At 47.9% G+C, this 24,968-nt stretch overlaps 13 protein-coding genes across 13 annotated transcripts; 6 read left to right on the top strand and 7 right to left on the bottom strand.

The window, feature by feature from the left end:
• Positions 1-38: 38 nt before the first annotated feature.
• On the top strand, positions 39-2,674 carry BT62DRAFT_1072633 (uncharacterized protein). Its single transcript, XM_043178874.1, has 6 exons — positions 39-247; positions 296-543; positions 598-1,402; positions 1,455-2,054; positions 2,102-2,431; positions 2,483-2,674. Exons 1-6 carry the CDS (start codon positions 113-115, stop codon positions 2,588-2,590), a joined length of 2,226 nt encoding a protein of 741 aa, XP_043044078.1. The 5' UTR covers positions 39-112; the 3' UTR covers positions 2,591-2,674.
• BT62DRAFT_1001382 (uncharacterized protein) lies at positions 2,650-3,207 on the bottom strand (the record flags this gene model as incomplete). Its single annotated transcript, XM_043176732.1, has 3 exons — positions 2,650-2,819; positions 2,874-2,993; positions 3,042-3,207. 3 exons carry the CDS (start codon positions 3,205-3,207, stop codon positions 2,650-2,652), a joined length of 456 nt encoding a protein of 151 aa, XP_043044077.1.
• Positions 3,208-3,346: 139 nt separating this feature from the next.
• Positions 3,347-4,361, top strand: BT62DRAFT_962410 (nuclear movement protein nudC; the record flags this gene model as incomplete). Its single annotated transcript, XM_043188642.1, has 7 exons — positions 3,347-3,437; positions 3,489-3,683; positions 3,731-3,875; positions 3,923-3,944; positions 4,003-4,020; positions 4,067-4,108; positions 4,161-4,361. 7 exons carry the CDS (start codon positions 3,347-3,349, stop codon positions 4,221-4,223), a joined length of 576 nt encoding a protein of 191 aa, XP_043044076.1. The 3' UTR covers positions 4,224-4,361.
• Positions 4,176-7,022, bottom strand: BT62DRAFT_523469 (uncharacterized protein). Its single transcript, XM_043181251.1, has 6 exons — positions 6,474-7,022; positions 5,700-6,420; positions 5,497-5,643; positions 5,394-5,451; positions 4,584-5,341; positions 4,176-4,532 (listed from the first exon to the last, which is right to left on the bottom strand). Exons 1-6 carry the CDS (start codon positions 6,613-6,615, stop codon positions 4,322-4,324), a joined length of 2,037 nt encoding a protein of 678 aa, XP_043044075.1. The 5' UTR covers positions 6,616-7,022; the 3' UTR covers positions 4,176-4,321.
• BT62DRAFT_927856 (uncharacterized protein) lies at positions 6,750-7,634 on the top strand. The gene is made up of 4 exons (XM_043185368.1): positions 6,750-6,778; positions 6,831-6,990; positions 7,043-7,561; positions 7,611-7,634. The coding sequence occupies exons 2-3, from the start codon at positions 6,910-6,912 to the stop codon at positions 7,556-7,558; spliced, it is 597 nt and encodes a 198-aa protein (XP_043044074.1). The 5' UTR covers positions 6,750-6,778; positions 6,831-6,909; the 3' UTR covers positions 7,559-7,561; positions 7,611-7,634.
• Positions 7,635-7,638: 4 nt separating this feature from the next.
• BT62DRAFT_1072628 (WD40 repeat-like protein) lies at positions 7,639-9,749 on the bottom strand. Its single transcript, XM_043178873.1, has 8 exons — positions 9,671-9,749; positions 9,180-9,620; positions 8,857-9,129; positions 8,745-8,804; positions 8,572-8,717; positions 8,335-8,521; positions 8,270-8,285; positions 7,639-8,217 (listed from the first exon to the last, which is right to left on the bottom strand). The coding sequence occupies exons 2-8, from the start codon at positions 9,342-9,344 to the stop codon at positions 7,772-7,774; spliced, it is 1,293 nt and encodes a 430-aa protein (XP_043044073.1). The 5' UTR covers positions 9,345-9,620; positions 9,671-9,749; the 3' UTR covers positions 7,639-7,771.
• A 23-nt stretch (positions 9,750-9,772) lies between these two features.
• Positions 9,773-12,540, top strand: BT62DRAFT_927854 (uncharacterized protein). The gene is made up of 10 exons (XM_043185367.1): positions 9,773-9,890; positions 9,947-10,164; positions 10,250-10,446; positions 10,501-10,569; positions 10,619-10,703; positions 10,751-11,024; positions 11,072-11,177; positions 11,228-11,295; positions 11,347-11,507; positions 11,564-12,540. The coding sequence occupies exons 1-10, from the start codon at positions 9,858-9,860 to the stop codon at positions 12,378-12,380; spliced, it is 2,028 nt and encodes a 675-aa protein (XP_043044072.1). The 5' UTR covers positions 9,773-9,857; the 3' UTR covers positions 12,381-12,540.
• A 246-nt stretch (positions 12,541-12,786) lies between these two features.
• BT62DRAFT_884182 (mitochondrial carrier) lies at positions 12,787-14,326 on the top strand (the record flags this gene model as incomplete). Its single annotated transcript, XM_043182790.1, has 7 exons — positions 12,787-12,852; positions 12,909-12,977; positions 13,035-13,185; positions 13,236-13,556; positions 13,610-13,721; positions 13,776-13,842; positions 13,892-14,326. Coding segments are annotated over 7 exons (1,221 nt in total), but the record flags the coding sequence as incomplete, so codon positions are not given.
• A 51-nt stretch (positions 14,327-14,377) lies between these two features.
• On the top strand, positions 14,378-16,900 carry BT62DRAFT_978626 (P-loop containing nucleoside triphosphate hydrolase protein; the record flags this gene model as incomplete). Its single annotated transcript, XM_043189362.1, has 11 exons — positions 14,378-14,721; positions 14,791-14,901; positions 14,958-15,155; positions 15,205-15,365; positions 15,421-15,600; positions 15,658-15,746; positions 15,797-15,941; positions 15,989-16,255; positions 16,306-16,492; positions 16,545-16,734; positions 16,787-16,900. The coding sequence occupies 11 exons, from the start codon at positions 14,378-14,380 to the stop codon at positions 16,898-16,900; spliced, it is 1,986 nt and encodes a 661-aa protein (XP_043044070.1).
• BT62DRAFT_522311 (indigoidine synthase A-like protein) lies at positions 16,498-19,974 on the bottom strand. The gene is made up of 14 exons (XM_043181249.1): positions 19,511-19,974; positions 19,405-19,454; positions 19,342-19,358; positions 19,263-19,294; positions 19,102-19,192; positions 19,034-19,049; positions 18,804-18,981; positions 18,508-18,753; positions 18,413-18,456; positions 17,904-18,353; positions 17,740-17,851; positions 17,679-17,685; positions 16,776-17,626; positions 16,498-16,716 (listed from the first exon to the last, which is right to left on the bottom strand). The coding sequence occupies exons 1-13, from the start codon at positions 19,914-19,916 to the stop codon at positions 16,912-16,914; spliced, it is 2,364 nt and encodes a 787-aa protein (XP_043044069.1). The 5' UTR covers positions 19,917-19,974; the 3' UTR covers positions 16,498-16,716; positions 16,776-16,911.
• A 1,197-nt stretch (positions 19,975-21,171) lies between these two features.
• Positions 21,172-22,083, bottom strand: BT62DRAFT_522974 (uncharacterized protein). The gene is made up of 3 exons (XM_043181250.1): positions 21,955-22,083; positions 21,476-21,908; positions 21,172-21,417 (listed from the first exon to the last, which is right to left on the bottom strand). The coding sequence occupies exons 1-3, from the start codon at positions 22,002-22,004 to the stop codon at positions 21,214-21,216; spliced, it is 687 nt and encodes a 228-aa protein (XP_043044068.1). The 5' UTR covers positions 22,005-22,083; the 3' UTR covers positions 21,172-21,213.
• An 80-nt stretch (positions 22,084-22,163) lies between these two features.
• BT62DRAFT_885443 (glucosamine 6-phosphate synthetase) lies at positions 22,164-23,705 on the bottom strand (the record flags this gene model as incomplete). The annotated part of the gene is made up of 11 exons (XM_043182832.1): positions 22,164-22,345; positions 22,396-22,426; positions 22,473-22,562; positions 22,616-22,700; positions 22,741-22,914; positions 22,998-23,101; positions 23,160-23,235; positions 23,284-23,342; positions 23,389-23,456; positions 23,506-23,605; positions 23,655-23,705. 11 exons carry the CDS (start codon positions 23,703-23,705, stop codon positions 22,164-22,166), a joined length of 1,020 nt encoding a protein of 339 aa, XP_043044067.1.
• A 56-nt stretch (positions 23,706-23,761) lies between these two features.
• BT62DRAFT_1045005 (vesicular-fusion protein SEC17) lies at positions 23,762-24,906 on the bottom strand (the record flags this gene model as incomplete). The annotated part of the gene is made up of 4 exons (XM_043178463.1): positions 23,762-24,118; positions 24,169-24,343; positions 24,395-24,575; positions 24,630-24,906. The coding sequence occupies 4 exons, from the start codon at positions 24,904-24,906 to the stop codon at positions 23,882-23,884; spliced, it is 870 nt and encodes a 289-aa protein (XP_043044066.1). The 3' UTR covers positions 23,762-23,881.
• Between the last annotated feature and the right edge of the window lie 62 nt (positions 24,907-24,968).

Below are 24,968 nucleotides of genomic sequence, written 5' to 3'. Positions count from 1 at the left end.
TGCTTGATTGACAAGATTTGTAATGCCACGCTATGCATCACACCTGAATTTCAAGTTTGGACTGTCACGTCCATTTTAACTTTCTCTTGCTCTCTTCACTTCATGTACCACCATGAGTGTCAAATTATTGCCATCGCAGCCACTTGATGATTCCGTTTCTCCTCTATTTCTTGATGCTGGTGCCATCTTTGTTGATCCAGGTGCCGGAGGTATCATCGGACGCCCTAAATTGCTTCGCTTGTTGAGGGTATGCTCGTCTGATTGCTCTGTTTGCATCACATTGATATTGGTACAGAAATTGGGCGCCTTGCTCTGCCACGATCCCGGGAGTGCAAAGTATATTCTTGTTCACCCTCAGTCTAACACTGGACGCCAGTTTATTCGTGATTGGGGGACCGATGCCGACAAGATCGTTCTGAATCACCAATGGGTTCAAAAATGCTCTACTACTCGCAAAGTGCTGGGAGCTGACGACAACTGGGGGGGTTGTGCCACCCACGACGACGGGCTGCCCATCGGCTCACCGGATGAGAAGGATGTCAAGTGAGTCCAGGATATTCTGCGTATCATAACAGTCTAATCAACATACGCAAGAAGTCCCTTACCTACCCCCCGAGAAACACCCGTTGATATCAGGCCATCTCCAATGAAGAGCAGCTCTACAAAACGTACTCCGTCGAAATCCCCAGCTCAGTCTAAGCCTGAATCTCCTACAAGTCATCCTTCTCCACCACGTACTGCGAACGATACTCAGACTTCTGTTTCTATTGTTCCGCCAGCGTTATCAGATACCTCTTCGAATATTCCACAAGTGTACCAGAATATCATGTCTCAGCCTGGAGCTTCTGTCGGCTCTGCTGCACCGAATCCGCCTTTTTTCCCACCGCCCATGATGCATCCAGACATGATGCAACAGTTCTTCCACCAAATGAATTTGATTAACCATATGATGCAGCAGTCTATGCCTGATCATCGACACCCTCTGTATGGCGCACTGGTCGATTCTTGTAGAAACCACCTTGGTCAAATTTCCCAAGAGCAATTTTCCTTTCCACCCAATAACTCAGCTCATTCATTGCGTTCACCCGCCTACCATTGTGAAGCACAACAACTAGACTGTTCTACTTCTACTTCCCTTTCCCGCTCGCACTCTCTGGAATCCTCCGTACCAATCCAATCCTCGTCCCAGAAATTCAGCTCGTCGAAGGAAAGCGCCAGAAATCAATCGCCTATCCCGCGCTCACCTACCATGCCATCTGCGAGGCCATCCCAATTACCTACCGCTGCCTCACCTGCTTCGAATATCTTGACTGATCCAGAGACGGGTGAAGGCTTGAACTTTTTCGTTGAAGTAAACATGGGATTTAGTACACAGCGTTCTGTGACTACTGCCCAGATCAAGGTACCCACTTTTTTTGATTTTACTACGCTATATCTTGATGCGAACCTCGCAGAAACACGGAGGTAAACTGGCACACCAGAAAGAACTCGCAGATTATTGCATCCTCAGTCAGAAGTGCAAGACTTTCAATACCGACCTCAGCGAAGCTGTTTACTATGATGTACCAGCTGTCAACGCGTCGTTTGTGACCGACTGCGTCAACGCGAAGCGGCTTCTTGACCATTCCGATTACCTTTTCGATATACCTCCCAAATTACAGAATAAACGCAAAGGACATCAAAAGCAGCACAAACAGGGTGGTACGCCAGTCAGGGCGGAGGTAAAGGCAAAGGTGGAGAGGAAATGGATAGAAGAGAACCTGAGCATGTCCCAAAACAAGAGGTTGAATCCAGAAGAAGACGATAAACTGCCGAAACGGCGCAAGACCGGATGCGAGTCTACCCATAGTCAACCAACACTGAGGCCTATTGCTTCGGGTCAGGACTTAAGATCGCCTTCACCACCACCAGAACATACCCGTGTACTTTTCTCCGAAGGGAGATACCGGTACACGCTAGAGGAGCGAGAATATGTCCAAGCCTATGCTGAGGTCCTCCTCAAACGTGACATTAATATCACGAATATTGCTATTGCCGACCGACTTTTCAAGAAGGTATTGCTCGCATCCTTGTAATTCTAACTAGACTAATCTTCCAAAAGATGCCTCATCATTCCAATAAATCCTGGCGCGAACAGATCCAGAAGCATGACGGATTTCGCACTGACATTGAAACCCTCCGAAAGAGAGTCGGCATCGCTCAACGACTGAAGAGGAAGAAAGCTCCAGTTGTCGAACAAAACCTTTTTATCGAGGAGGCTCCTCTGCCAGCAGCAGCAAGCCCTCTTCCTTCTGCTGATATCCAAACAGGCCCGCCGCAACGGAACCTTTTTGAAGAGGACCTGAAGGCTATTGTTGATTTTTTTGCGTTAGACGGCGCAGACGAGGATGAAGATGAACCCGATGTTATTTGGGCAAAGCTGACGAGCAAGGTGAGCTCTTCAGTCTATTCTTCATGCCTTTTGTCGTAATCATTTGAGAAGATGACCTGCCAAACGGCGGCATCATGGGCAGACTTCCATTGCCAGCACCATGTCGAAATACAGCGGCGTTATGAACTTCTTGCAGAAAGTAACAATGACGGGACGTAGGTATCCGCGTGATGATAATTAGTTTTCTTGATTGTATGATTGCATTGTCGATGATGAATTTACTTTGAGGGTAAATCTACAACCAAGTCTGGGTTCTTGAAGAATTTCCGCCGCTTTTCAGGATCTATTGGGCCTCCTTCCGTTGATGCCAATTTGCCAGCATAGTCATATGTTCCCATGACTGCACCCATGAACGCGCATCCACCTAATGCGACAGGAAAAGAACGCGCTGCAATGTCAATGAGATCGCGGATTTGAAAGTGTATAACAAAGAATCAGATACCTCGTAGGCCGGCGAGAAATGCAGCAGCACAGGCTCCAGCCGCGGTGTTCAACGAGTCGTCCGTCTGCCGTTGGTTGGCAACAGCAGCGCCTGTGTATGCAAAAGTAGCACCCATAGCGGCTACAGAACACTCAGCGCACACTTACAGCAATACAGACTATTACGCACCAAAGAAACCAATTGTACCGCCTGTCCGTGTCAACACACCCGCTGCACCATATGAATGGTTTCCAAGCGCATTTTGCAAAGCGCTAACGAGTGTCCCGACTGCAGCAGCCTGTAAGCCGGCAGTTGTCGCTTTGTTTAGCGGGCTTTTGGGTGTGAACTCCGCCATGGGAGGTGTAATGAAAGATGGGTGAACTCGTTACGAGCGTATTTGGCGAGGGCATCTGATCCAAGCAACGGACCCCGGCCCAATCAGCCAATGGACCTTTCTAATTTTCTAGTTTTCATTATCTACTCCGATGGCGTCCATGAGTGCCGAAGAATACGACAAACTTTCGCCCGAGGAACGGCAGAAAAAGGACAAGGAAGATCGCGCAAGGGAGGCCAGGGAGCAGGCTGGTATGGCCTATCTGCTTCATATAGTTTTGTTCGTTCATATTTCTATGCTAGAATTACCGTACACTTGGACTCAAGAACTAAGTGAAGTTGATATTGTCGTTCCCATTCCAAAGGGGACCCGTGGCAGAGATGTCTCCGTTACTATTCAGAAGAAAAAACTGAGTGTCGGTCTGAAAGGGAAAGAGAAGATTCTCGACGGCGAACTTTGCAAGGAAATCAAGGTGGATGACAGCACTTGGACGCTTCGTAAGTGAAATGTTGCCATCGGAGCAGATGCTTATATCTCTTATTAGAGGACAACGAGGCCATTTATATCCATCTTGAGAAAGTGAACAAGCAGCAATGGTGGGGAAACGTCCTTACCCATCATCCCAAGATCGATACCACCAAGATAGAACCTGAAACCAGCAAGCTCAGCGATCTTGACGGAGAGACAAGGTACATTCTTTCCTGCTGTTTTTGTTTCTTCTAAATGATCCATGCAGGGGAATGGTAGAGAAGATGATGGCAAGTAACGCAATAATAAATCTTCTGATTTTGCTAACGACGTCTTCGTGGCCACTAGTTTGACAACCAACAGAAGGTAGGCCATGCTTACAATCTTGAGTATTGCGCTTATGACTATATAGCAAATGGGAAAACCAACGTCCGATGAACTCAAGAAGATGGAGGTCAATTACTCGTCATTGGTAACAGCGACCTTTCTCTAATTCCCCCAAATAGGCTCTTCAGAAATTCCAGGCCGCCCATCCAGAACTAGATTTCTCGAACGCGAAGATTACATGATCGCTGGTTGTGTGCCCAGCTGATCGTTCTATCAGTTTCCCAAGCAAAAAAGTATCAGAGCAAATGACCAAGTAGCTAAACAAATCTGTAACACCAGTCTATGAAACTTTTTGGCGTTTACCCGTTCCACGCCGCGCAGGATGAGAACTTTTTCGTTTAACACTTTCAACCAGACTTTGCAGATTCCGGTGACCACCCGTCCCGCCTTTCTTTGGAGTTTTATCCAAGGACTCATTTTCGCCTCGATTCGCCTGCCTACGCTTGCCCCCCTCTTCCAGCAACGCAGACATACTTTTTGTTCTCTTGAATCTATGTAGAAATCGTGAGATCGATGACCCCAAACTAAAGCAGTAGACTTACTGAGGATTGCTAGGATCAATCGCAAAGTTGGGATCTTCGTGAAGAACACTAAAGCGGACATCTTTGACATCGAGTGTGAAATCTGGTTGAGTCTCATCATTAGCGTCTTGTTCTCGAGCTTTCTTGCCCCTCTTATCCTTCCGTTTTGACTTCTTCTCAGCCTTCAGTACAGCTTTTAGATCGAAGTGCTTCCGTCCCTCGTCTCCATCCGCCAGTTTCTTGAGCTCTTCTAGGCTAACGGATTCTTTGGTTTGGGGAGGTGCGGGCTCATCGTCACTGGCAGCATCGAAGAAGTCGTCCCTGCCAAGTTCGCTGTCGCCCTTTGGAGGTGGTTCTAGTCCTTTAGCACGCCGCTCAGCTTTGTTCTTCCGTTTTTCCTTCATTTTGCGCCGGTATTTTTCGATCGTGGTTTCATCTTGGTCACCTTTAGACTCCGACAACGCGGGGGTGAAAGTTATCTCCATATCGATATCAGAGCCCTCGTCTTTGTCGCCGGCTCGAGCCCAACCCTCTGGCAAATCATCGTTTCCACCCAATAGCAGTGCACGCAATTTATCTCGTGATTGAGCTTTTTGTTGGGACTTCTTTTGTGCGGTGTCTTGTCGTTCATCTTCCCCTTCAGACTCTGAGGAAGAAGCAAGGTAAGAGTTGAAATGACCGTCTTCTATCTCCTTGCGAGATAATGTCCGTCGGGTGACTAGGTTGCGCTCAGGGTCGTCCTCGTCCCAAGTTAGCTTTACTTTAGAATGTCGTAGAGCCTGATAGATTATAAGTGACAAGAAGCTACCCAACAGACATAGAAAGACGTACGTCTGTGACGAAGTCAAGTCCCTTATATGTAGCAAAAGAATCCTCCATAGTTTCATCCCTAATATATCGTGAGCATTTATATCTTTCGAAGAATGATGACTACCTGAATTCATCGTCAAAAACCATGTCTTCTGGTACGAAGCTTAGGTCAAAGACATTTGCAGATCGCTCCAACTCTGTGCCCTCCAACTCATCATAGATGTGCGATGCTGCATCAACAGAATCGCAGGTAATGACGGCGTAGTAATATCTGCGACAGGCATAAATAAGCATGGATAGAAACGGTCCAGGAACAACACGTCTGACCGTAAACGTTCCAGCTGGTATTTGCGTAGAGCATCCTCGTTCAATTCATTTTCATCGCCAACCTCGTAAATATTACGGTGGTTGACTTCCTCACTCTCGTTCTCCTTTTTCTTGAAGACTTCAGCAGGCGGCCCCTCCCTCTCCTCGCGAGCCATACGTTCTTTCCCAAATTCGCTTGGATAGACGCGAACATTCAACACCTGACCACGAACTATCTCGCTGGTAGCGTTGACGTGTTTTTTTGATTTTTCAGTACCACGGGACGATGAAGCAAGTGCAGGAGCGGTGAGGGAAACAAGTGAAGAACAGACTTTAAATAGATGACTGGCGCGAATGTGGTCCCAATCCAGGTTCACAGCTGCGAGTCGACGAGTTCTTGCACCTTCCTGAGCTTCAGTTTCAGGGTGATCTCTGGCGTATGCTGCTGCTTGAGCGGACAAGTCGGCGTACTCCGACTCATCCAAGTCGATCTCCGGTTCCTCTTCATCTTCATTTTCGTTCCGGCCAAGTATCACAAAACCATCTTCGGCGTCACTTTCAGCGTCCTCTTTCTCCGATTCTTCCTCGTCCGATGATTCCAAGAGCACTTGTCCTCGAGCATAATCTATCGGTTTTGGTTCCTCGACGCCGCCTTCATCTCCGTTCTCCAGTCGATAGAACCGCCGCAGGTTGTCTTGTTCATAACTATCAGAGAGACGGCGACCGTACTTGTCAACGCGGGCTATTGAATGATAAATGTTACATCTCGACCAAGTTAAAGATAAATTGCCTTACCAGCGGATTTATTCTTGGGCTTTTTTTCTTGGGCAAAGACGGATTTGAAGCGATCGTCGATAACAATCTTTGAAATATTTTTTCGAGGACGTCTAAATCGTGGATCTGACCGTAGTCGAGAGAAACGGGGGTCGGAAGACATGAAAAGAGTCAGATAAGGCACTCCCGAGTTGGCCGCGAAAATTGAGGACAAATGACAGATGACCACACGGGTGATGATCGCGTTGTCAGGGGCTACTTAGTATAAAATCTAGTAGAGCTACTTGTTCCCACCCTATTCTTCCTTTCCCTTTCACTTCAGCCTTGTAAGCGATATTTCATCGACATTTCCAACGCTCATTTCAGTTTATTCTCCAGTCGTTTTATTTTCTTCACCGGGCCTGGACGCCTGAGGATTCACCTTCTTTCCATCTTCGACCCCACTTGTTCGTTCATCATGCTCGCCCGTGCGACTCTCTTTGCATCATTCGCCACCCTGTTGGCATCTCAAGTTCTTGCTCATCCTCTGTTTCTACAAGTAAGCCATTTCGCCTCTATGTCAGGATATATTTTGTTGATTCGCTGTTTAGCGCCAGGCCGTTGCTCGCTCCCCAGCTCCTCTGGATCTCATCACCGCATACCCTGCTGACGTATCCAAGAGGCAAATATCCCCCGAGATCCCAGCCAGAAGCATTGATGGTGTCATAACTCTGTACGACAAACGCGCCGATGTCCCAGTTCAAGACGCTGCCAAAAGTCCTGACGGGAATATCGTTCCGTATGACAAACGTGCCGATGTTCCAGTTCAAGACGCTGCCAAAAGTCCTGATGGGAATATCGTTCCGTATGACAAACGCGCTGATGTCCCAGTTCAAGACGCTGCCAAAAGTCCCGACGGGAATATCGTTCCTTACGATAAACGTGATGTTCTCGTTCAGCTGGCTGCGAAAAGCCCCGACGGAAACATCGTGCCATATGACAAGCGAGATGTGCCCGTCCAAGACCCTTCCAAGAGTCCTGATGGGAACATCGTCCCGTACGACAGACGAGATATTCCCCTGCATCTAGCAGTCAAGTCTGTCCGTGGAAAGATCGTGCTTTATTAAGTGGTACGTCCCTTTCCCTACATATATCTCTAATATCTGATGGACAAAGAAGTGGTGCATGTGCATTTGTGTTGCAAGTCAAAGGAGGTGCGCTGGCGGTACAGGACTTTTTTCAATACGTGAATGTAGATAGCGTATTTACAATCATACTTTTACCTTTCAAATCTTGAAGTGTCATATATCAGCGTGCATGTCCAATGTTGCAAAGGTCAACTAAAAATGATTCCTGCGCCATATCCATATACTACCCAGTGATCCCGTTCCTACAATAACCCGACCTCCAAACCCCATCGAACAGGACACAAGGGTCTCCTTCATATCATTGACAACTCCAGGAACTGTACGATTACATTCCTGGAGCATTACTTCCCACCCTTCTGGACCTGGTGGTTGCTCCTTAACACGGCGTGCAATCACATCTTCATCCGTCAACTGCATCCTCTCCGTAAGTTCAGCTACCTCATCCTCATCCCAGGTATATGGCGGCACATTGCGGGGGTCGAAATGGGAAACATTATACATGGTGATGGTGTTCGATTTTGGGCGTGTGAACAATACGAATGGACTATGTTTTTCACTCCTGAAAATAGAAAGCCGTGGTGGGTTGTAAAGTTCTAGACACTCCGTGATGGAGTAGACAGATAAAATTTTGAATGAAGCTGAATATATATTTCAATGCAGTCGATGATGATATGAAGGAAATATTCTTACCACTTTGTTGATAGTCCTGACAACGTCTTTATTAGCGATGATGGTATAAAGATCAGTGAACTTACCGACGCGCATCCACGCAGAACTTCTTGATCTGGAGGCTTGGTTGCAGGGAAAAATCTATTAAGACTTAGCCAGCGCCACAAGACAATGGTCCCCGGTTCGTTGTACGTGGTCTTGTTGCCTATGGCAGCGGGGTACACACGCATCATGGCAGGCGCACAATGAGATATTAGCATATCATCCTCTAGCCTAGTAATCGTCAGACAAGAAACCTAGATATGCCCCAAAGGTGTAATTACCATGAGACAGATATGACCCGTGATTTATGCAGTCTGCTACTACTGAAAAGAGGCTTGTCCTGTCGGAGCAGAGGGACGCTATTCTTGGATGTCTTATGTCGGACTAGCTGGGGTGGGAGGTGCCAAATTTTGATGAATCGATCCATCTGTTGACAATTAGATCATCTTTTTACAACAAGGCTTCGAGGACTCGCTCCACATGTCGCTAAAAGTGGTTGCCTTGGATGAAAATCCTACAGATACTATGTGTCAGAGAAGGAGACGCGAAGCAAGCGTGCTACGAACAGCTCCTAGCACTTCACCTTGATGTCCTCCAGATCTGCCACCCATGAGAACCAGAACACATCGCCCTATACCATCTGCGGGTCCTTCTGCTTGGCTCATGTCTAGACCATGGGCGGGTCCAGCCAGACTAGGTTGCTTATTCGGAGGCCAATGAGGATTGGACGGCCGCTGTTTGGGTTTCAGCGTGAGATCGTACACTCGTGTTGAGAAGTCTCTTGAGGTGGTACAGAAAAGGTGAGGCAACTTTGGGTGGACGGCCACGGATGTTATTGGCTGCACAACAAATGATGATGAGGACGTAATGGTGCAGAAGGAAGACATACAGCACCGTGTCCCCGAAGCTGACTGACTATTTGGTGCTTCTTGACGTCGTAGATAAAGACCAGGCCAAGATATGAGAGTATTACGAGCGGATCAAGCCACTTGTCTGAACTGAGAGCCCAGGCAACATTTACAACGTCAGTCGCAAGAGCCCTGACTGTTAACATACTGGAGTAAGTGGTTGTAAGGATCCAAAGGCACTATAGTCAATCACAGGAGCGTGTAACAGGCAATGAGATTGAAATAATGGGTTTTGAACTTTGTAGGTGCAAAATGTATGCTCCCTTATCGCCAACAAGTAGGACCGCGTCCCGAAATTCGGAAATCATTGCATTCCATTCATCAGAAGACTCCTGAAAGAAACCATTCCAGAGGGTGCTTAGAGAGCCGGCGGTCCAAGGGAAAAATACACAAGTGTGTAGTATTTTGCTCGGCTGTCGAGACTGGAAAATCTGGATATTAGGTATGGACAAGAGGATAGGTATTGACCTACGAATACTTGCTTGATAAACTCAAAGGGCGGTTCAGCGCCGAGGTCGTTGTACCAGGGCATTATTAGAGGGAGGCCAGACTTTGGTCGTGTTTACCTTTCATCGGTCCTCTGACGCTCAAAGTCCCAGTGGTCGGCGAGTCAGTCCCTTGCCACCTCTTGCTCCCTGACATTCTCAATTCCATTTTGAATGGCCAGCGCCGACCCATGGTCAGAGTTTGAAGTGCGTCTCTCTGCTTTCTCCGTTCATGACTACACGACTTGACGCCAATGTCGCAGATTATCCGGCACAATGTCAAGTTGAACACAGTCGACAAACTGAAGCAAATTCTCGCTGGACTGAATGACGAGTGTGGTGTCTACTTACCGAGGACTGGTAAAAAGCAAGAAATTATCGATCGCATCGTGTCTACGCTGGATAACTGGAAGGCACAGAACTACCTGGACAAGTGGGCCAAGGCCCGGGCCATTTTATATCAAGTGCGGACTTTCGGCGTGTAAGTTGTTTTTCGCGTTTGCACCGTGTTTTTGGCGCGGTTGGCACGCCTCTGTGGCGTTACTCTGTCGCTGATTCACTTTCAGCTATTCGCCAGCCCGGCCATCAACTTCGAACGCGTCCCCTCCCACCGCCAACCCCGTACATGCCATGAAGCCCCCCCCTTACCCTGCTCACAATACCCTCCTAAATGGTCATTATGACCCGTATCCACCTCCTCGAAAACCCTCGGGCTCACTCCCTTCGACATCTGGCCCTCCTAAGCCTCTCACGTCTAAACCAGGTCGGCTCTTTCTCATGTCCAATGTCGCATTCTTCCTTACCACTTCGCTTCCAGTATTGCGTTTCAAGGATTCCCCATTTTTCGAAATTGACCAACCTGTATCGTCCGTGGTGGAATGCCCAGGTAATCTCCCTATCCTTCCATTGTCTGGTCAGTCTCATTGGCTCGATAGAATCAAACAGCTCCACGGATCGTCGGCAGCAGAATGTCATGTTCGCCTTGACTAACGATCAGATCGCTAAGCTCAAGTCCCACAGGTGATATCAGTTTATCCCTTCTCTGCGCTCGTTAACAATATGCGCAGCCCGAAATATGAACTACGTCTATATTGCACCTCATCGATATTTTATTCTCCTAATCCCACATTCCGTACCAACACTGCTCCTTGTCTTATAGAATTTCCGCCGACATGCGAAGTTCGTGTCAATAACGTACAAGTGACGGCCAGTCTCAAAGGTTTGAAGAAGAAACCGGGAACAGCCCCACCACCTGACTTGGGAAAATACGTCAGGATGGGTCCTAGTTCGAACAAAGTCGAGATGGTATATGTGAACAGCCAGCAACCCGTCCAGTCTAAAGTAAGCTATACGCAATCTGCCCGGCTGAGCTGATTCTGGTCGAACAGAAATTCTATCTTGTCGTTATGCTTGTGCGGACTACGCCGGTGGAATCGCTGGTGGATAAGCTTGCACAAACGGGCTACACGGATGCAAAAGATATCCAAGCAAAGAGTTTGTAACTTTCATCGAGTTTCATAAGCTTTTTTTAATCCTGTGCGCAGTGAAGGCATCGATGTCAGACGACGATGATATTATCGTCGGTCCTCAGAAAATGTCCTTGAAGTGTCCGGTAAGTAATGCAGTCCCTCTTTATAACGCACCTCTTATTTTTTTGTCGTAGTTGAGCTTTATGAGAGTTCAAACACCTTGTCGGTCTTCTAAATGCGTGCACCCCCAGTGTTTCGATGCTACTTCTTGGTTTTCCATGATGGAGCAGACGACGACGTGGCTGTGCCCTGTTTGCGAGAAAGTTCTTGATCACAAAGACCTCATTATCGATGGGTACATACATAGCGTTTTCTTCGGAATGCTCCTGCGGTTGACCATATTATTTGCAGCTACTTTGATAGCATTCTGCATCAATGCCCAGACAGTGTAGACGACGTTTTTGTTGAGGCTGACGGTGAATGGCATACGGCTGACTCGAAATATGGTTCTGCCCCATGGAAAGCGAAACACCCTCCCGACAAGCCTACTATTTTATTGCCACCTCGTAGACCTCTTTCTGCCGTCAAAAGTTTATCTCTATCGAACGGCAAACCCCCTGCGGGTCCAGAAGACAAGCCTCGGCGCCATCCTTCCGAGATTGTAATCCTGGATTCGGACGATGAAGATGAAGGCAGGGTTAAGCGCGAGCTCTCTGTTTCGTTTGGAAACTCTTCAAGCCCCTCATTGCCGGACAGCCAATCGACCACAGCGCCACCACCTTCGGCAGCTCAGTCGCAAGCTGCTTCAGTTATCGATTTGACATTGGATGACTCTGACGACGAGATTATTCAAAGCAAAACAGCTGGGAAACGAAAGGCAGCAGACGCCGAACTGACATCGGTGTCGCCGACGGAGCCTATATGGAAGAAAGGGCGAACGGAAAATGACCGGTCCGCGCCTGTACCCCTCACAGCGATTGATCGAGACTATATTAGGACTGCTCACCAATCCCCTCATCAGTATCATCCATCTCCTGTCCACGTCGCAAGCAATGGCGGCGGTGGGCACTTTGGACCATTTTACTCGAGTACAGGTCATCACTCCTCATCGATCTTTGGAAACGGGTACTTGGATCGAGACAGGCTACCGTCCACGTCAGGACACCCGCCATCATCTTATATCTCGAGGGTAACGGGGAGCTCGAGTAGTAGTCGACCGTGGTCATGACACTGTACGTATTATTGCATATCCTACACATTGACTTAACTTTCCATCTCTGATTTTATTGGTAGCCGTAGTACATGTAATGCAATGGTTTTAAGCCTAAGTAGTGTACGAAGTCCGTTCTACTCGTGCACAAGAGTAATAATAAACAACCGTTTGTCGCCGCGGTCCGTTGCAGTACCTGAAATGTTGGTGCGTGCCGCCAGCACGGAAGTTAGATTCGAGCGGAGATCAAAACGATCCGAATGATTCCGAAAAGCTTTTTCACCGGCAACTTTTTTCTACTCTCTCCTCTTCCAACCACCTTCATCCCCACTCAGTCTTCCATTTCTCCTCTCTTCAAAAATGTCTGACGTGAAGAAGGGCAAGACGCCTAAGGAATTCGCTGGTCCGTCGCTGTCATTTTTGTCCTCTAGGACGTGCCCCCTCATCGTCACAATTTACAGTCGATTTCCTTATGGGTGGTGTCTCTGCTGTAAGCAGCTATTCTGCCTTGCGTTTCTCTACGGCAGTCTCAAAGATTCTTTCTAGGCTGTTGCCAAGACCAGCGCTGCACCAATTGAGCGGATTAAACTGCTGGTCCAGAACCAGGATGAAATGGTAAATTTTATGTCTCGTGCTCGTGTTTATTAGCTAACGACTCTCGGTCTCTTTCAGATCAAGCAAGGTCGTCTTGCCACTCCTTACAAGGGTGTTACCGATGCCTTCAAGCGTACCTATGCCGATGAAGGCCTTTTGTCGCTGTGGAGAGGAAACACCGCTAACGTCATTCGGTATTTCCCTACCCAGGCTCTGAACTTTGCCTTCAGTCTGTTGATCCTTCACCTCCAATTGTCGTGACTCTCATACTTTCCGCAGAGGATTACTTCAAGGCTTTGTTCGGTTTCAAGAAGAATGAAGGTTACTGGAAGTGGTTCGCTGGCAATGTCGCTTCTGGTGGTGCTGCTGGTGCCTCTTCCCTCCTCTTCGTCTACTCTTTGGATTACGCTCGTACCCGTCTCGCTAACGATGCCAAATCGGCTAAAGGTGGAGGAGAGCGTCAGTTCAACGGCCTTGTTGACGTGTACAAGAAAACTCTGGCTTCGGATGGCATCGCCGGTCTCTACCGTGGTTTCGTCCCCTCCGTTGTTGGTATCATTGTCTACCGCGGTCTCTACTTTGGTGTCTATGACTCACTCAGTAAGTGGATGGATACCTGATTTTTCGTCCGTTATCTTTACGATGTCTTTCAGAGCCCGTTGTTCTCATTGGTCCTCTTGAGGGTTCCTTCTTGGCTTCATTCGGTCTTGGTTGGGGTGTTACTGTCGGTGCTGGTCTCGCTTCTTACCCTTTGGATACCATCCGGTATGTTCCTGACCTTTTCCTCTGGATGATCGAAAATATTTACATAGCCCGTAGTCGTCGTATGATGATGACTTCCGGATCCGGTGTCAACTACAAGTCTATGTTTGACGCTGGTTCTCAGGTGTGTGGTTTTTATGCGTCAAGTCTCGGCATCTCATCACCTGTTTTAGATCATTGCCAAGGAGGGTGTCAAGTCTCTGTTCAAGGGTGCTGGTGCCAACATTCTCCGTGGTGTTGCCGGTGCTGGTGTGCTGTCTCTATATGACAAGCTCCAAGAAGTCATGTTCGGCAAGGTCTACTCTGGAGGTGAGGATGGATATCTCTCACATGATATCCTCGTCTCTAACATGTTGTATCAGGATCTGGTTAAACGCTTTAATGGAATAGTACATTGTTTATTCTCACATCCTTCACGATTTTCTTTGCTGCTAGACTCTTACATCTTTTTATTCAATTACTGTCCTGTTAGGTATCGCTATGGCTACCTTATAAAAGACCTAGTACAGAATGCATCCCGGATAAAAAGCATATACACTAACTCAGATTTGAAATTTCTGTTTAGTTTTGTTTGGATGATGATTTGTCCTCTTGCGCCGGTTGTCTAAACTCTAAAACTCTTGGCTTCGTACGTCCATGTCGGAAGGTGTATGACTGACATGCTTGTGCAGTTCATACGTCGACGTGGATGGTATGTTCCATGGCAATATCGCCGACACTCGACTGCAATCACCCTTCGACCGTACCAGCAGCAATGTATCGACGAATGTGTCGACGCGCTCGCGACTGGCGCGTCACGGATAGGCGTATCTCTACCCACTGGATCCGGGAAGACGACCGTGTTCATTTCGCTTTTATCTCGTCTTCCTCAGGTGAACGAGCATGGGAAAAGATCTCTTATCATCGTAAGCAGCGTAGAACTTGCTAGGCAATCTGCCGAACAAGTTGTGCGAATGTTTCCTCATTGGTCAGTTGAGATCGAGCAGGGAGGCAAGCATGTTGCGTCAGGCAGAGCGGACGTGCAAGTTTTCCCTATAAATTTCAGTTCTCTGCAGTCCTCATCATTTCACAGAACTATCGCGACGTACCAGACACTGAACCAACCTGACCGTATCAAAAAATTCAAACCGGCAGCACTGAAAGGTATCATTATCGATGAAGCACATCACGCAGCAGCACCTTCGTATGTGTGTTGTTGACGTCCTTATTGAGCCTAAAATGAGTAGCTGCCCTGTCCAGCTATCGCTGTATTTTGTCCCACTTCGACGCGGATATCCCACACCCGGACGCGCTTCCAACGGCGGCAGACCCAGCCCACAAAGTTCCCATCGTTGGGTTCTCTGCAACATTCAGTCGTCACGACGGCTTGAAACTGGGTGTGGTGTTTGAAAAAATTGTCTACCACAAGGACTTTTTGGCTATGATCAAGGATCAATGGTGAGTGATTGTACTTTGCTATCTATTAATAGCGATGATGAATTGTCAGGCTTTGCCCAGTGCGCTTCACGACTACTAGGGCGGATTTAAATCTCGCCAATGTCACCGTTAACTCTCGAACCGGTGACTTCAATGCAACAAGTCTAGCTCACGTTGTCAATACAGAAATGATCAATACCCTTGTTGTTCGAACCTGGTTAGAGAGAGCAGGTATGCTCGCGAATCATTTCTTCCAATTCCTGTATCTGATACTTATTTTTCCTAGCGACACGCAGATCCACCCTTATATTCTGCGTCAATGTTGCCCATGTTGTATCTTTGACCCAAGCCTTTCGTCAATCTGGAATCGATGCAAGATATATTTATGCCAAAACACCTGCACCTGAGCGCAAGGCTTTGATTGCCGCATTCAAAGCAGGCAATTTCCAGGTTCTCATCAATTGTGGTAGGCTATTAATCCGATCCTGGCTTAACATGCATTCTTATAATTCCTTCTGGAAAGCCATCTTGACGGAAGGCGCTGATATCCCTAATATCGACTGTGTTATGGTGGTACGGCCCACGCGGTCGAGGAATCTTTTTGCCCAGATGGTGAGTTAGAGCGTGCCCCCATAATTTTGAAACTCACAACCATTGTAAAGATTGGCCGAGGAATGCGATTATCTCCCGAATCAGGAAAAGAAGATTGTAGGATTATCGACTTCGTTGACAGCAATGCTCGGGTTGCAGGAGTCATCTCCACGCCCTCTCTCTTCGGCTTAGACCCCAATGAGGTTGATATCAATGGTGTGTAGTCTTTCTATATGTACTACCTTCGGAACCGACTCCAATAGATGAAAGTTTGGAGTGGATGAAGAGGCGCACTAAAGACGCGATTTCCTCCGCTGGTTATGACGCAGAGAACATCCCCAATCCCGATACGGTGACTTATATTGACTACGACGACCCGCTTTCTTTCCTGAAGTTACCATCCGACTCTCCTCATGTCAGAAGTCTCAGCAACAATGCTTGGATCGTGATTGGAGAGCAAAAGTTTATTCTCGAATGCCTTGGCCAGGGGTTCATCAAAGTCGAGCTGATGAAAGACTTAGAAGACGCGGGTCAGGATTTTCTCCCCAGATCTCCTCTTTATCTGATCTTGTTTGCTCAGAAAAAGAGCCGTATTGGAAGGCCACGTTTACCCCGGCAAGCGTGGATAAGACAACTGCTTATCAACTCAAAATAAGTCCATATATGCGCCCGCGAAAAGTATGCCAGTCATTGTCGTTAGATGAAGCCATAAAAGCTTGTGATACATATGCCAAGGCTAAGGCTGTACGCGGTCCCATGGCCAAAGGGTTCGTCGTGTCACGATTTTCTGTTTTCTCGCTCATCTTCTCGTAAATCCAGACTCTTGAGAAATGCTCATTGGAGAAAAACTCCTGCCACTGACAGCCAGAAGATTATCGTGGCCAAGCGATATAACCTTTCTGCACAAGATATTGGCTTGGATGTTGCTGATTCCAGGGCTTCATTGATTTCAAAAATGACGAAAGGCCAAGCAGCTGACATTATCACTCGCCTCAAGCACGGAGCTTTGGTAAAGCCTTCATCTGGAGCATGATAACAAATTTTGCTTACTGTCTTTTCAGGGCCTGCATATGCAGCGAATGAAAGAGGCCAAGAAGGCGCGGAAAATTTACGATAGAGAGACGCAGCGCCGTTTACGTGAGACCGTCATGGTCGGGCAACTCTCTGATAAATAATTAAAATATTCTTATATTTGGAGATCTGACAAAGCTGGGGATACGGCCCGCTGACTTTTCAGTGTCAGCACAGCTGCTTGCTGAGCGGTGTCGATGATTGCTTCAAGGAGTTTGGGCTCGTCCACCGACAAAGGCTTCCGGAGTAAATGCGCCAGAACCGACCCCACAAACGAATCCCCCGCACCAGTAACATTCATGATATCGTCGACCGGTAATGGCGGGAAATGTTTCATCACAACCATTTCTCCCGGCTTTCCTTGTGCGACAATGCATCTGTCGCCGCGATCATGTTCTTGTTTCCAGGCAGATGCCTTCGACGAATCAGTAGCGGATAACCTCATGGCGACAACCACTCCCAGTTCTCCACACTTAATGATGAGGTGTTGTATGAATGGGAGCAGATTGACAGCCATACTCGCTATTCCTTTTTCCACCATGAAGGAGAGTGTTCCCTTCGATGGATCAACTGTTGATACCGCTTTCCTTGCTAGTCGTTCCAAATCCGTACGGTATTGTTGCCCTAATGCCATGTTATCTGCGATTTTCCACCACATGGGGTGGGACATCAAGTCATAAGGTTCTTCCCGTGCAACACGATATATCTGAGCTAGCTCAAGGAGATTGGGTGACGCGAATGTGATCGGGGCAACCGTTGGGTCCATCGTTGAGACTAATCCCTGTATGGATTGCAAAATGCTCGTCGATTTCGTGATCGATGTCGGTTCACTAAATAGTCGGATGTCAGCTCTTGCAAGTTGGGGTCTTAATGGCAACCCACAAAAAAGCTGATGTGTGCATGTCAATCAAAGCTAGCCATCAGAACAAACTGGTAGACTGACTCTTTATTCCTTGCGAATAACAGAAATTCGCCACAGACTGTATAGTTGCATGTGATAAATTACCGTCAAACGCCACTATAGCGGGTTTGTGCTTTTGCAAATGCTCCAAAACCTATTTTGGCATAGCATGAGAGAAACTATGGGCTACTGAAATATGACCTTACAGCAGTCCCTTCAAACGCTTCGGTGATTCCCATATCTGCGACGCCAGTCAGAAGATGTCCCTCAGCGTCTACGAACATGTTGCAGACTGATGTCTTGAGCTTGGACTTCACCAACCCATCCGATCTCATGCCTATGGTTTTCGTTTCATCTTCAAGTAGTCGGCCAAAGGCATCATTTCCCACAGGAGAAAGAAGGAGCGTGCTGTTGGAATCGCGAGTTACACGATGCGACGCCTCGGCGATGTTTCGAGCGACTCCGCCAAGAGTCATTTCTACGCTGCCGGGAACGGTAGAGTGAGTGGCCAGATTTGGGTCTGAGCCCTTGCTTGCCTGGGCCGTTATGTCAATGGCTGACGATCCCACGACCGCCAACCGAGCAGGAACAAAAGAGTCCTCGTGTCTTGAAGACACTTTTTGTGGTTTGTCGCCAGGGGTGGATGTAGGTGTAGTCTGGTTCACATTTGATAGGAATTCATTGCCTAGCCAGACAGATAGCTCTAATCTCTTACAGGTTCGGAGAGTATTTTCTGATACTCGACCGCAATCTGACCGCCTAGGAATGCAGGAGATTAGAATGATGCCTTGAAAACACTGTATGTCGTACCTATCAGAGCCGTATTCTTGAGTAGAGCAACATTCGAATTCAAAGATTCTCCTCTCGTCAACTTGACGATTCGCGAAAGAAGCCACGGCGTAACTTCCTTTCCCCTCTTACTCATACCATTCTCTTCAGACTCGCGAACTGCCTGATCCACAGCTTGCTGGATAGATGAACCTATTTTCTCATGTTCCTCGGGTATGGGGGCTGCTATGAGTATACCGTTGTCCATATCAAGTTGCCATTGCGTATCTAAGCAAGGTAATGGGCTTAGCATGATGACCTGACACAAGAACACTAACGAAGAAGCTTCGCAGCAGTCGAAGGACTGTCCACATTCCATGGGACCTGGATTATCAGGTAGGCCTCTCGTAAGGACGTCAGAAGGAATTTACCAACCTGAAAGCCGCTTAAGCGAGTGAAGAATGAGGGGAAATCACGAGTTTTCCCATACGTAACTACTGGAACGCCAAGTGTTTCCTGTAAAATGTATTGGTGGGTGAGAAGAAGCTACAGTGTGGGAAAGACGTGCGAGATATTCCAAAGTCCTGTAATGAATCGTCAATATGTCCCTCCTCAAGTGTTGGACGTGTCACCAACCTTCCAATGTCCAGAATAGATTTAATCCCCGAAGAAACGAGACCAACAGGACAACGGGTAAGTTCAAAGAGATCAGCTGAGATGTCCATCGCTGATGAATGGTTGGTTAGTATGCTGTATATTATTTACGACTCAGGTCAAGTACACCAAAGACAACGTACAGTCTTGTCCTCCTCGATGAACTCCACCAAGCCTGTAGAACGAATGAGATTTTGTTCTTCGAAGTACGGAAATATCTACCCTCCCGTTGCAAATACCTGCAAGAATAATTAGCTACTATTGATGACGAATGAACAACCACACCTTAATTCCTGCTAGGGCAGCGAATATCAGTGTGGCACTGCAGGTCGTTCCTAGATTAAAAGACATAATTCAGCTCCTGAACCTAATGATGCTGATTTGCTTCTACCTCCGTCCATCTGAGCGCCAATCGTAGGAGCAATATCTCTGCGTGAAACTTTGACAACCGAGGGATTATTCGCCCTGTCCGCCAACCACTCGAGCTCTGATCTCTCGAGGCCAATTTTGACGCGTCCACCGATAATGCCGATAGTGGCAGGGACGGAACCTGTGGACCTTACAATCTTTTCAAGGTCAGAAGCGAGGCTATAGTTGGTTGGATAAGGGAAACCGTGAGTGACGAGGGTCGTCTCGAGGGCAACTACCGGCTTGTTTGTAGCCAAGGCCTCCTGTACTTCGGGATGTATGTCCAGAGGAGCATTGGGGTGAGCAAGAGTCGCTGTGCTGAGCCGAGCTGAGGAAATTTGGGATTTTCGAGCAAGGCATGTAGAGATGGAACGAGTAAGGATGGTCATTTCGCTGTGATAGAGTGGTGTTCGTGCATTAAGTACCAGTGAGGCCGGACTACCGGCCCGATTTCCTCGAGCATGGTGACTCCCAAGGCCTCCATCGACATCGCTCTGGATGTACCAGGCGGGGTCTGTTCGATAATTTCCCAGCCCCTGGACGTCCAAAAAATAGTTCAAGCTGTAGGAGACGATGCTGCCGGAGCCACCGCGGTTTTCATTGGTAGTAGCACGCACTCGAGGTCGACCCGTAGCTTGGATCTGATCTCCTTTACACCCAGGTACTACGCGAAATTCATTCAAAGGTTGGTAGTAATTCGTCGGTGCTACGGAAGATGCATATCGATGTACTAGGAAGAACCGTTACGCGCCTTGAATATCAAGCTTACTCAAAGTTGGCTATCAAGACCATGGCCAATATCATACAAGACGTGCAGCATCAACCAGAATCACAGAACTCGCTCATTAGTTGTGCTGTTCATCATCGAATCGGTGTTGTTCCCGTTGGAGAACCTTCAATAGGTACAATCCACTCCCTCCAAGTTCATCCCTCTGTTAACTTACTCGAGCTAGTCATCGCCGTTTCCTCCCCTCATCGTAAAGAGGCTTTTATGGCATGCGAGAGGATCCTCGAAGAAGTGAAGCAAAAGGCACAGATTTGGAAGAGAGAATATTATGAAGGAATGGATGACAGCAAGGCAGAGTGGAAAGCTAACACTTGAATGCATAGTACAGGAATCGTTCGGCATCATAAATCATTAATCTACCTTCCATTCTTTTGTAACCCTATCATCTTCTGTAGTAACAAATAGTTCAATGGACCACATAACCAGCGTGAAGAAGATATTAAACCAGCGCCACCACACTTGGGACGAATGGTCCAACACTGGACAGTGAATCAGCAATGTAACCAAGTGACACACGAGAAAACTCACAAAGGAGGTGAGAATAGACAGTCACAAAAATCAACTGCCGGTATGTCAAGAGTATTCGAGTCAACGTCAACGTCTGGTGGAAAGATTAGCGCAAAGAGATATACAGTCTCAGTCGCGTTCTCACTGGTCGATCTTCCCATCCATTATCAACACCACCTGCGTCGTCCCAACTATCAGCGCCGATGCCTGGCAAGATCTTTGAAGCCAGCTGCAATACCGTTAGTCGGTACAATAAGGCAACCAGCACCGGTTTAGGCAGTGTGTTTGTAACAAAGTTGAGCAAAGTTTGGAGATGAGGAATCAAGTTTGGGAGTAAGGGGACGCTGTCGCGACAGTTAGTGTTGGCTCTTCGAAGGGTAGAATGGTACACACTAGGAATAAGATGGGTCTGAAAAGGACTCTTGGTTAAATCCACAAAGCCAGACATTATACGCCATGAACAAAGCAAGGCCTGAGGATTCGATGATATTCGTCCGCCGCAAAAAGAATCCAATGAATGTAAGAAAAAGCAATGCGGTGATAGCAACTCCAAGAAAAGTCGAGGACAACGGCGAAGAGGCGGCTGCAGGATAAGCCTGAAATGACCAAACTTAAACCCACGACGCCTTCTCCTAAGCGTAAAGAACAACGCACACTGACAATCCACCAAGCACTGGCGACATATGTGCCAGCTGAAGCAATCAACAGTCCAAACTGATAGATCTCCCCCTCTTCTACCAACCTCTTGCCCTGCTGCCCGAGTTTCTGAACCACAACCAAACTCGATAGCCCCTCTAATGCGATGAAAAGCGGGCCCATGTACGTTAGTATTGTGCCCCATACAGACGTAGCGGTGCCAAGCCACAGAGGAACGGACGTCGAGAACGCATTGAAGCACACCAGGAGCAGGAACGGGTGCATGGGGACCTGCAAGAGAGAGAGTGCGGGAGAACCCCAGCATAGAATCATGGTACCATGTACGGCGGCGTGTACGGTGAGAAGAAGAGAAAGCAGTAGAAATGCTGGCTTCGACAGTGTCGCCAATGTGAGCGGAAGGAAGATGAGAATCTGAAGGACGGTGGAGAGCCTTCGAGAACGGTTAGAAACATTCAGTTCAGCACGAGAGACATTACCTAGCAGCATGGGAGAGCGCGCTCCAGAGGATCCAAGGACTCACTGGCATGGTGTTGACGAGTTCGCGTCTTGAACGGATGGAAGCCTTGAATGTACACGCATGCGACCGAGAAACCGACGCGGACAAAGGAATCTCGAACAACGTGACTTTACGAAATTATAGATTTCGGGTACAGCAAAAATGGTATTCTATACAACGGTGGTATATCTACCGCGAAGACAGCTCCTTGCGCGGCGTAAGCAACCCCTTCTCTCGAGCAAACTCGATGGTTCTAGCGGAGTTAGGGTCTGAAGGTGCAACGTAAAATTGGTCGATTATTGGTATCTGTAGAAGATTCATTTTGGGCGTAATGACGACCATGGTATTGGTTTTTATTTCCATCCAGTCAGCTAAGGAAGGAGATTAAGCAAAATGCACGAACAACAGAGGCAGTCCTCACCTCTCTCAAATGTAAGTGGCTCGCTCGCGATCTAAAACGATATCAAGATTACGCAGATGGACAGAAGAGAGACGCACCATGATAATGTTCTCTCTCTTGTCAGCTTTTGACATTTTATAGTGGCCGCCATCTGCGTATTCACTGAATGTTGTGCCGGATGAGAACCACTGCGGTCGCGTCAGCCATTATGCCTGAAAAAGCATGAAAAAAGCATATTTACAAGGGAAGCTGCTTCATCTTTCCGTGATGAAATATACCGAGTAGCAATGACGGTGTCACCATCCGTTACACAAAAATTCATGAGACTCGGCTGGCAACGAAGTCAGAGTCGTAAACCCCAACAACTACGGTAACAAGCAGACCTCGGTGATCCCAGCCTCTTCCGCAAAGTCATTCAGGGAAGCGATTGTGTCAAGCATCGCCTTTCGCAACGTTTGGGAGCTGAAAGAGGTGGCGTCCGGGTCTGGAAGCTGGCGGTATATGAGAAACCGAAAAGAAAACAGTCTAGAGCCCGAGTTACTTTTGACAGGAGAAGAGCAAAAGCCCATTCAGAGTCTAATCGAGCGCGTGAGCTGAGGCATAGAGAGAAGTTTGGGTAGAACTCGCCTGTATTGCCCTGCACCATATCAAAGGCAACGTCAGGCAGTTGACTCTGCAATTTCCGCTTGATCAGATGAAAATCGGCGATTCCACCATTGTGCATGAACTGAAGTCCGTCCATCCATCAGCAACAGTTCGCCTACACAAAGGGGAAGTTGATGTACCATGAGCTTTCCGTGTACAAACGGATGGCAGTTGTCTAGAGACAATGATCCCGCTGTCGTAGCCCGTACATGGCCACTTGAGGGTGATGAATATCAAGACGAAGCAACAAAGTGTGTGACTCACAACACCAACGGCGATTTGATCTTTTCAGCGAGTCGAGTGAGATTGACATTGTTCCATGCCTGGATCATTCAGATAAAAGTGCCTGCACAGGACCGCAAGACTCACCGGTGTAACAGACGTGAATATGCAAGGCTGGACACCAAGTTCCTCGTCATATACAGAATCGTACCAACCTGTCCAATTGTCAGGAAATACGGCAAGGACACGACACGCGACACACACCAACACCAAAACCATCTCCATTCATTGGCCTTCGGCGATCCAGTCGTAAGCGAGAATCAAATGCCTGGTTTATTATTGAATGGCATGGGCGTGTTAGAAGCTGATGAAAGACGGGTCAGTTCAAAGTCGACCAAGGAATCCGAACACACATGTGAGAGCTGGACGGGAGACGTGCCCTTGTAGATTACAAAACGACACATTTCGAACACTAGCGACAAGTCGTGGCAGGTAAAGAAAGAAAGTCAAGAGCGGTGGTGCGAGGCATGGCAGTCTCTGTGAGTCACCCAATGTGATGACAGGATTCTCGAATCGCACAAATCGGCAATGTCCGCCTTTCAGCTAAAAATTACACGACAATAATTTCTACTATTTCATCCTAGGTGAGGCCCGGTTCCTCTTGGATTCCTCGCTTAATCTTCAGCAACATGCTAGTCTTCCAGTTATCGAGCTTGGTGACTTGGTCATACTCCACCACGGCCCCGGTATATGCCTCGACATCTCCGCTTTCCATCGCTTCAATCAAGGCTTTCAGGAACTTGCATTCCCGAGTAGACGTAAAAGTCACGTCCTGGTTCGCATAGTTCGTCGCACTACGCCGGGCGGTGACAGGATCCTGGCGTAGTATTAGCATCCATGGTACCGAAAATACGGCATCGAACGCACATTCATGGCCAGAGCACACAAGCCCGCCCGTAGCCAGTATTCCTTCACGCTGTATTTCGTAAGCGCTGATCCCAATGAATGATTGGCGACTTCTTCGTATCGAGCAATGGCTTGCGGATACTCTTCAAGGTCTGCCCGCAGGTCAGCGGCGTCTTTGAAGCAGGCATTGGCGGTGCTGCGATGAAATGAGACGCTGCGATCCCGGGACATGGGTCACAATACTCACGCCATGGCATCCTCCTGTGCGTACCATTCCCCAGCTCGTTCGTAGCTCTCGCATGCCTTCCGTAGATCGTTGTTCTCCTGCAGATATATCTGGCCGATTTCTTTCTCCCTATCAGCAGCCTGTCGAAACCTTCCACCCCTGGTGAGGAAGGTTATGGTTTGAGTCAGTGCATCAATGGCCTCTAACACCCAGACAGATTAAGCTGAATAAAAGAACACAAGGCAAGGATACGTACGCTGAGGATATCCGCGCTTGTACGCTTTGGCAGCATTCCACCATGCATTGGCTGCTTCACTGTCTTCCTTGCACTGCTCTCGGCATTCTGCTTCCCTAGAAAAGCAATCTCCAGCCTCCTTGAAAAGTTTCTCAAGCTTGAATGAGTTGGCAGCCTGCTGATACAGGTCTCCAGCGTCTTCCCATTTGGAGGAGGAGGATGAGAACCAGCCAGTAGACGAGTTGGCCTTCTTGTCTGCCTTTTCTAATAGGACCTGTGCGGGAGACTTGGACGGCATTTAAAGAGTAATACTGGAGCCGATGACCTTTAGATTAGAAGGAGGTGGTGGTTTGAGTCTCA

This window comes from Guyanagaster necrorhizus (assembly GCF_019112545.1).
Source record: "Guyanagaster necrorhizus MCA 3950 unplaced genomic scaffold BT62scaffold_4, whole genome shotgun sequence".
Classification (NCBI taxonomy): domain Eukaryota; kingdom Fungi; phylum Basidiomycota; class Agaricomycetes; order Agaricales; family Physalacriaceae; genus Guyanagaster; species Guyanagaster necrorhizus.
This window is presented reverse-complemented; position numbering and strand designations above follow the sequence as displayed.

Coding starts and splice junctions, on each gene's coding strand:
- BT62DRAFT_523469 (XM_043181251.1), bottom strand. CDS start 6,615: ATGTCTTCCGACCCCCGTTTCTCTCGACTACGGTCAGATCCACGATTT. Junction 5,644..5,699: donor TACCAGCTGGAACGTTTACG/GTCAGACGTGTT, acceptor TGCCTGTCGCAG/ATATTACTACGCCGTCATTA. Junction 4,533..4,583: donor ATTGATCCTAGCAATCCTCA/GTAAGTCTACTG, acceptor ATTTCTACATAG/ATTCAAGAGAACAAAAAGTA.
- BT62DRAFT_1072628 (XM_043178873.1), bottom strand. CDS start 9,344: ATGTTAACAGTCAGGGCTCTTGCGACTGACGTTGTAAATGTTGCCTGG. Junction 8,805..8,856: donor AAGGTGAAGTGCTAGGAGCT/GTTCGTAGCACG, acceptor TAGTATCTGTAG/GATTTTCATCCAAGGCAACC. Junction 8,718..8,744: donor CGAGTCCTCGAAGCCTTGTT/GTAAAAAGATGA, acceptor AATTGTCAACAG/ATGGATCGATTCATCAAAAT.
- BT62DRAFT_1072633 (XM_043178874.1), top strand. CDS start 113: ATGAGTGTCAAATTATTGCCATCGCAGCCACTTGATGATTCCGTTTCT. Junction 544..597: donor CCGGATGAGAAGGATGTCAA/GTGAGTCCAGGA, acceptor ATACGCAAGAAG/TCCCTTACCTACCCCCCGAG. Junction 2,432..2,482: donor GGGCAAAGCTGACGAGCAAG/GTGAGCTCTTCA, acceptor TCATTTGAGAAG/ATGACCTGCCAAACGGCGGC.
- BT62DRAFT_927854 (XM_043185367.1), top strand. CDS start 9,858: ATGGCCAGCGCCGACCCATGGTCAGAGTTTGAA. Junction 10,447..10,500: donor GCCTCTCACGTCTAAACCAG/GTCGGCTCTTTC, acceptor CTTCGCTTCCAG/TATTGCGTTTCAAGGATTCC. Junction 11,508..11,563: donor AAAGACCTCATTATCGATGG/GTACATACATAG, acceptor TATTATTTGCAG/CTACTTTGATAGCATTCTGC.
- BT62DRAFT_927856 (XM_043185368.1), top strand. CDS start 6,910: ATGCTCGCCCGTGCGACTCTCTTTGCATCATTCGCCACCCTGTTGGCA. Junction 6,991..7,042: donor CTCATCCTCTGTTTCTACAA/GTAAGCCATTTC, acceptor TTCGCTGTTTAG/CGCCAGGCCGTTGCTCGCTC.
- BT62DRAFT_522974 (XM_043181250.1), bottom strand. CDS start 22,004: ATGCCAGTGAGTCCTTGGATCCTCTGGAGCGCGCTCTCCCATGCTGCT. Junction 21,909..21,954: donor GCGCTCTCCCATGCTGCTAG/GTAATGTCTCTC, acceptor CCGTTCTCGAAG/GCTCTCCACCGTCCTTCAGA. Junction 21,418..21,475: donor GTGCTTGGTGGATTGTCAGT/GTGCGTTGTTCT, acceptor TGGTCATTTCAG/GCTTATCCTGCAGCCGCCTC.
- BT62DRAFT_522311 (XM_043181249.1), bottom strand. CDS start 19,916: ATGACCATCCTTACTCGTTCCATCTCTACATGCCTTGCTCGAAAATCC. Junction 18,754..18,803: donor GACTGCTGCGAAGCTTCTTC/GTTAGTGTTCTT, acceptor TACCTTGCTTAG/ATACGCAATGGCAACTTGAT. Junction 18,457..18,507: donor CAAGAATACGGCTCTGATAG/GTACGACATACA, acceptor CTGCATTCCTAG/GCGGTCAGATTGCGGTCGAG.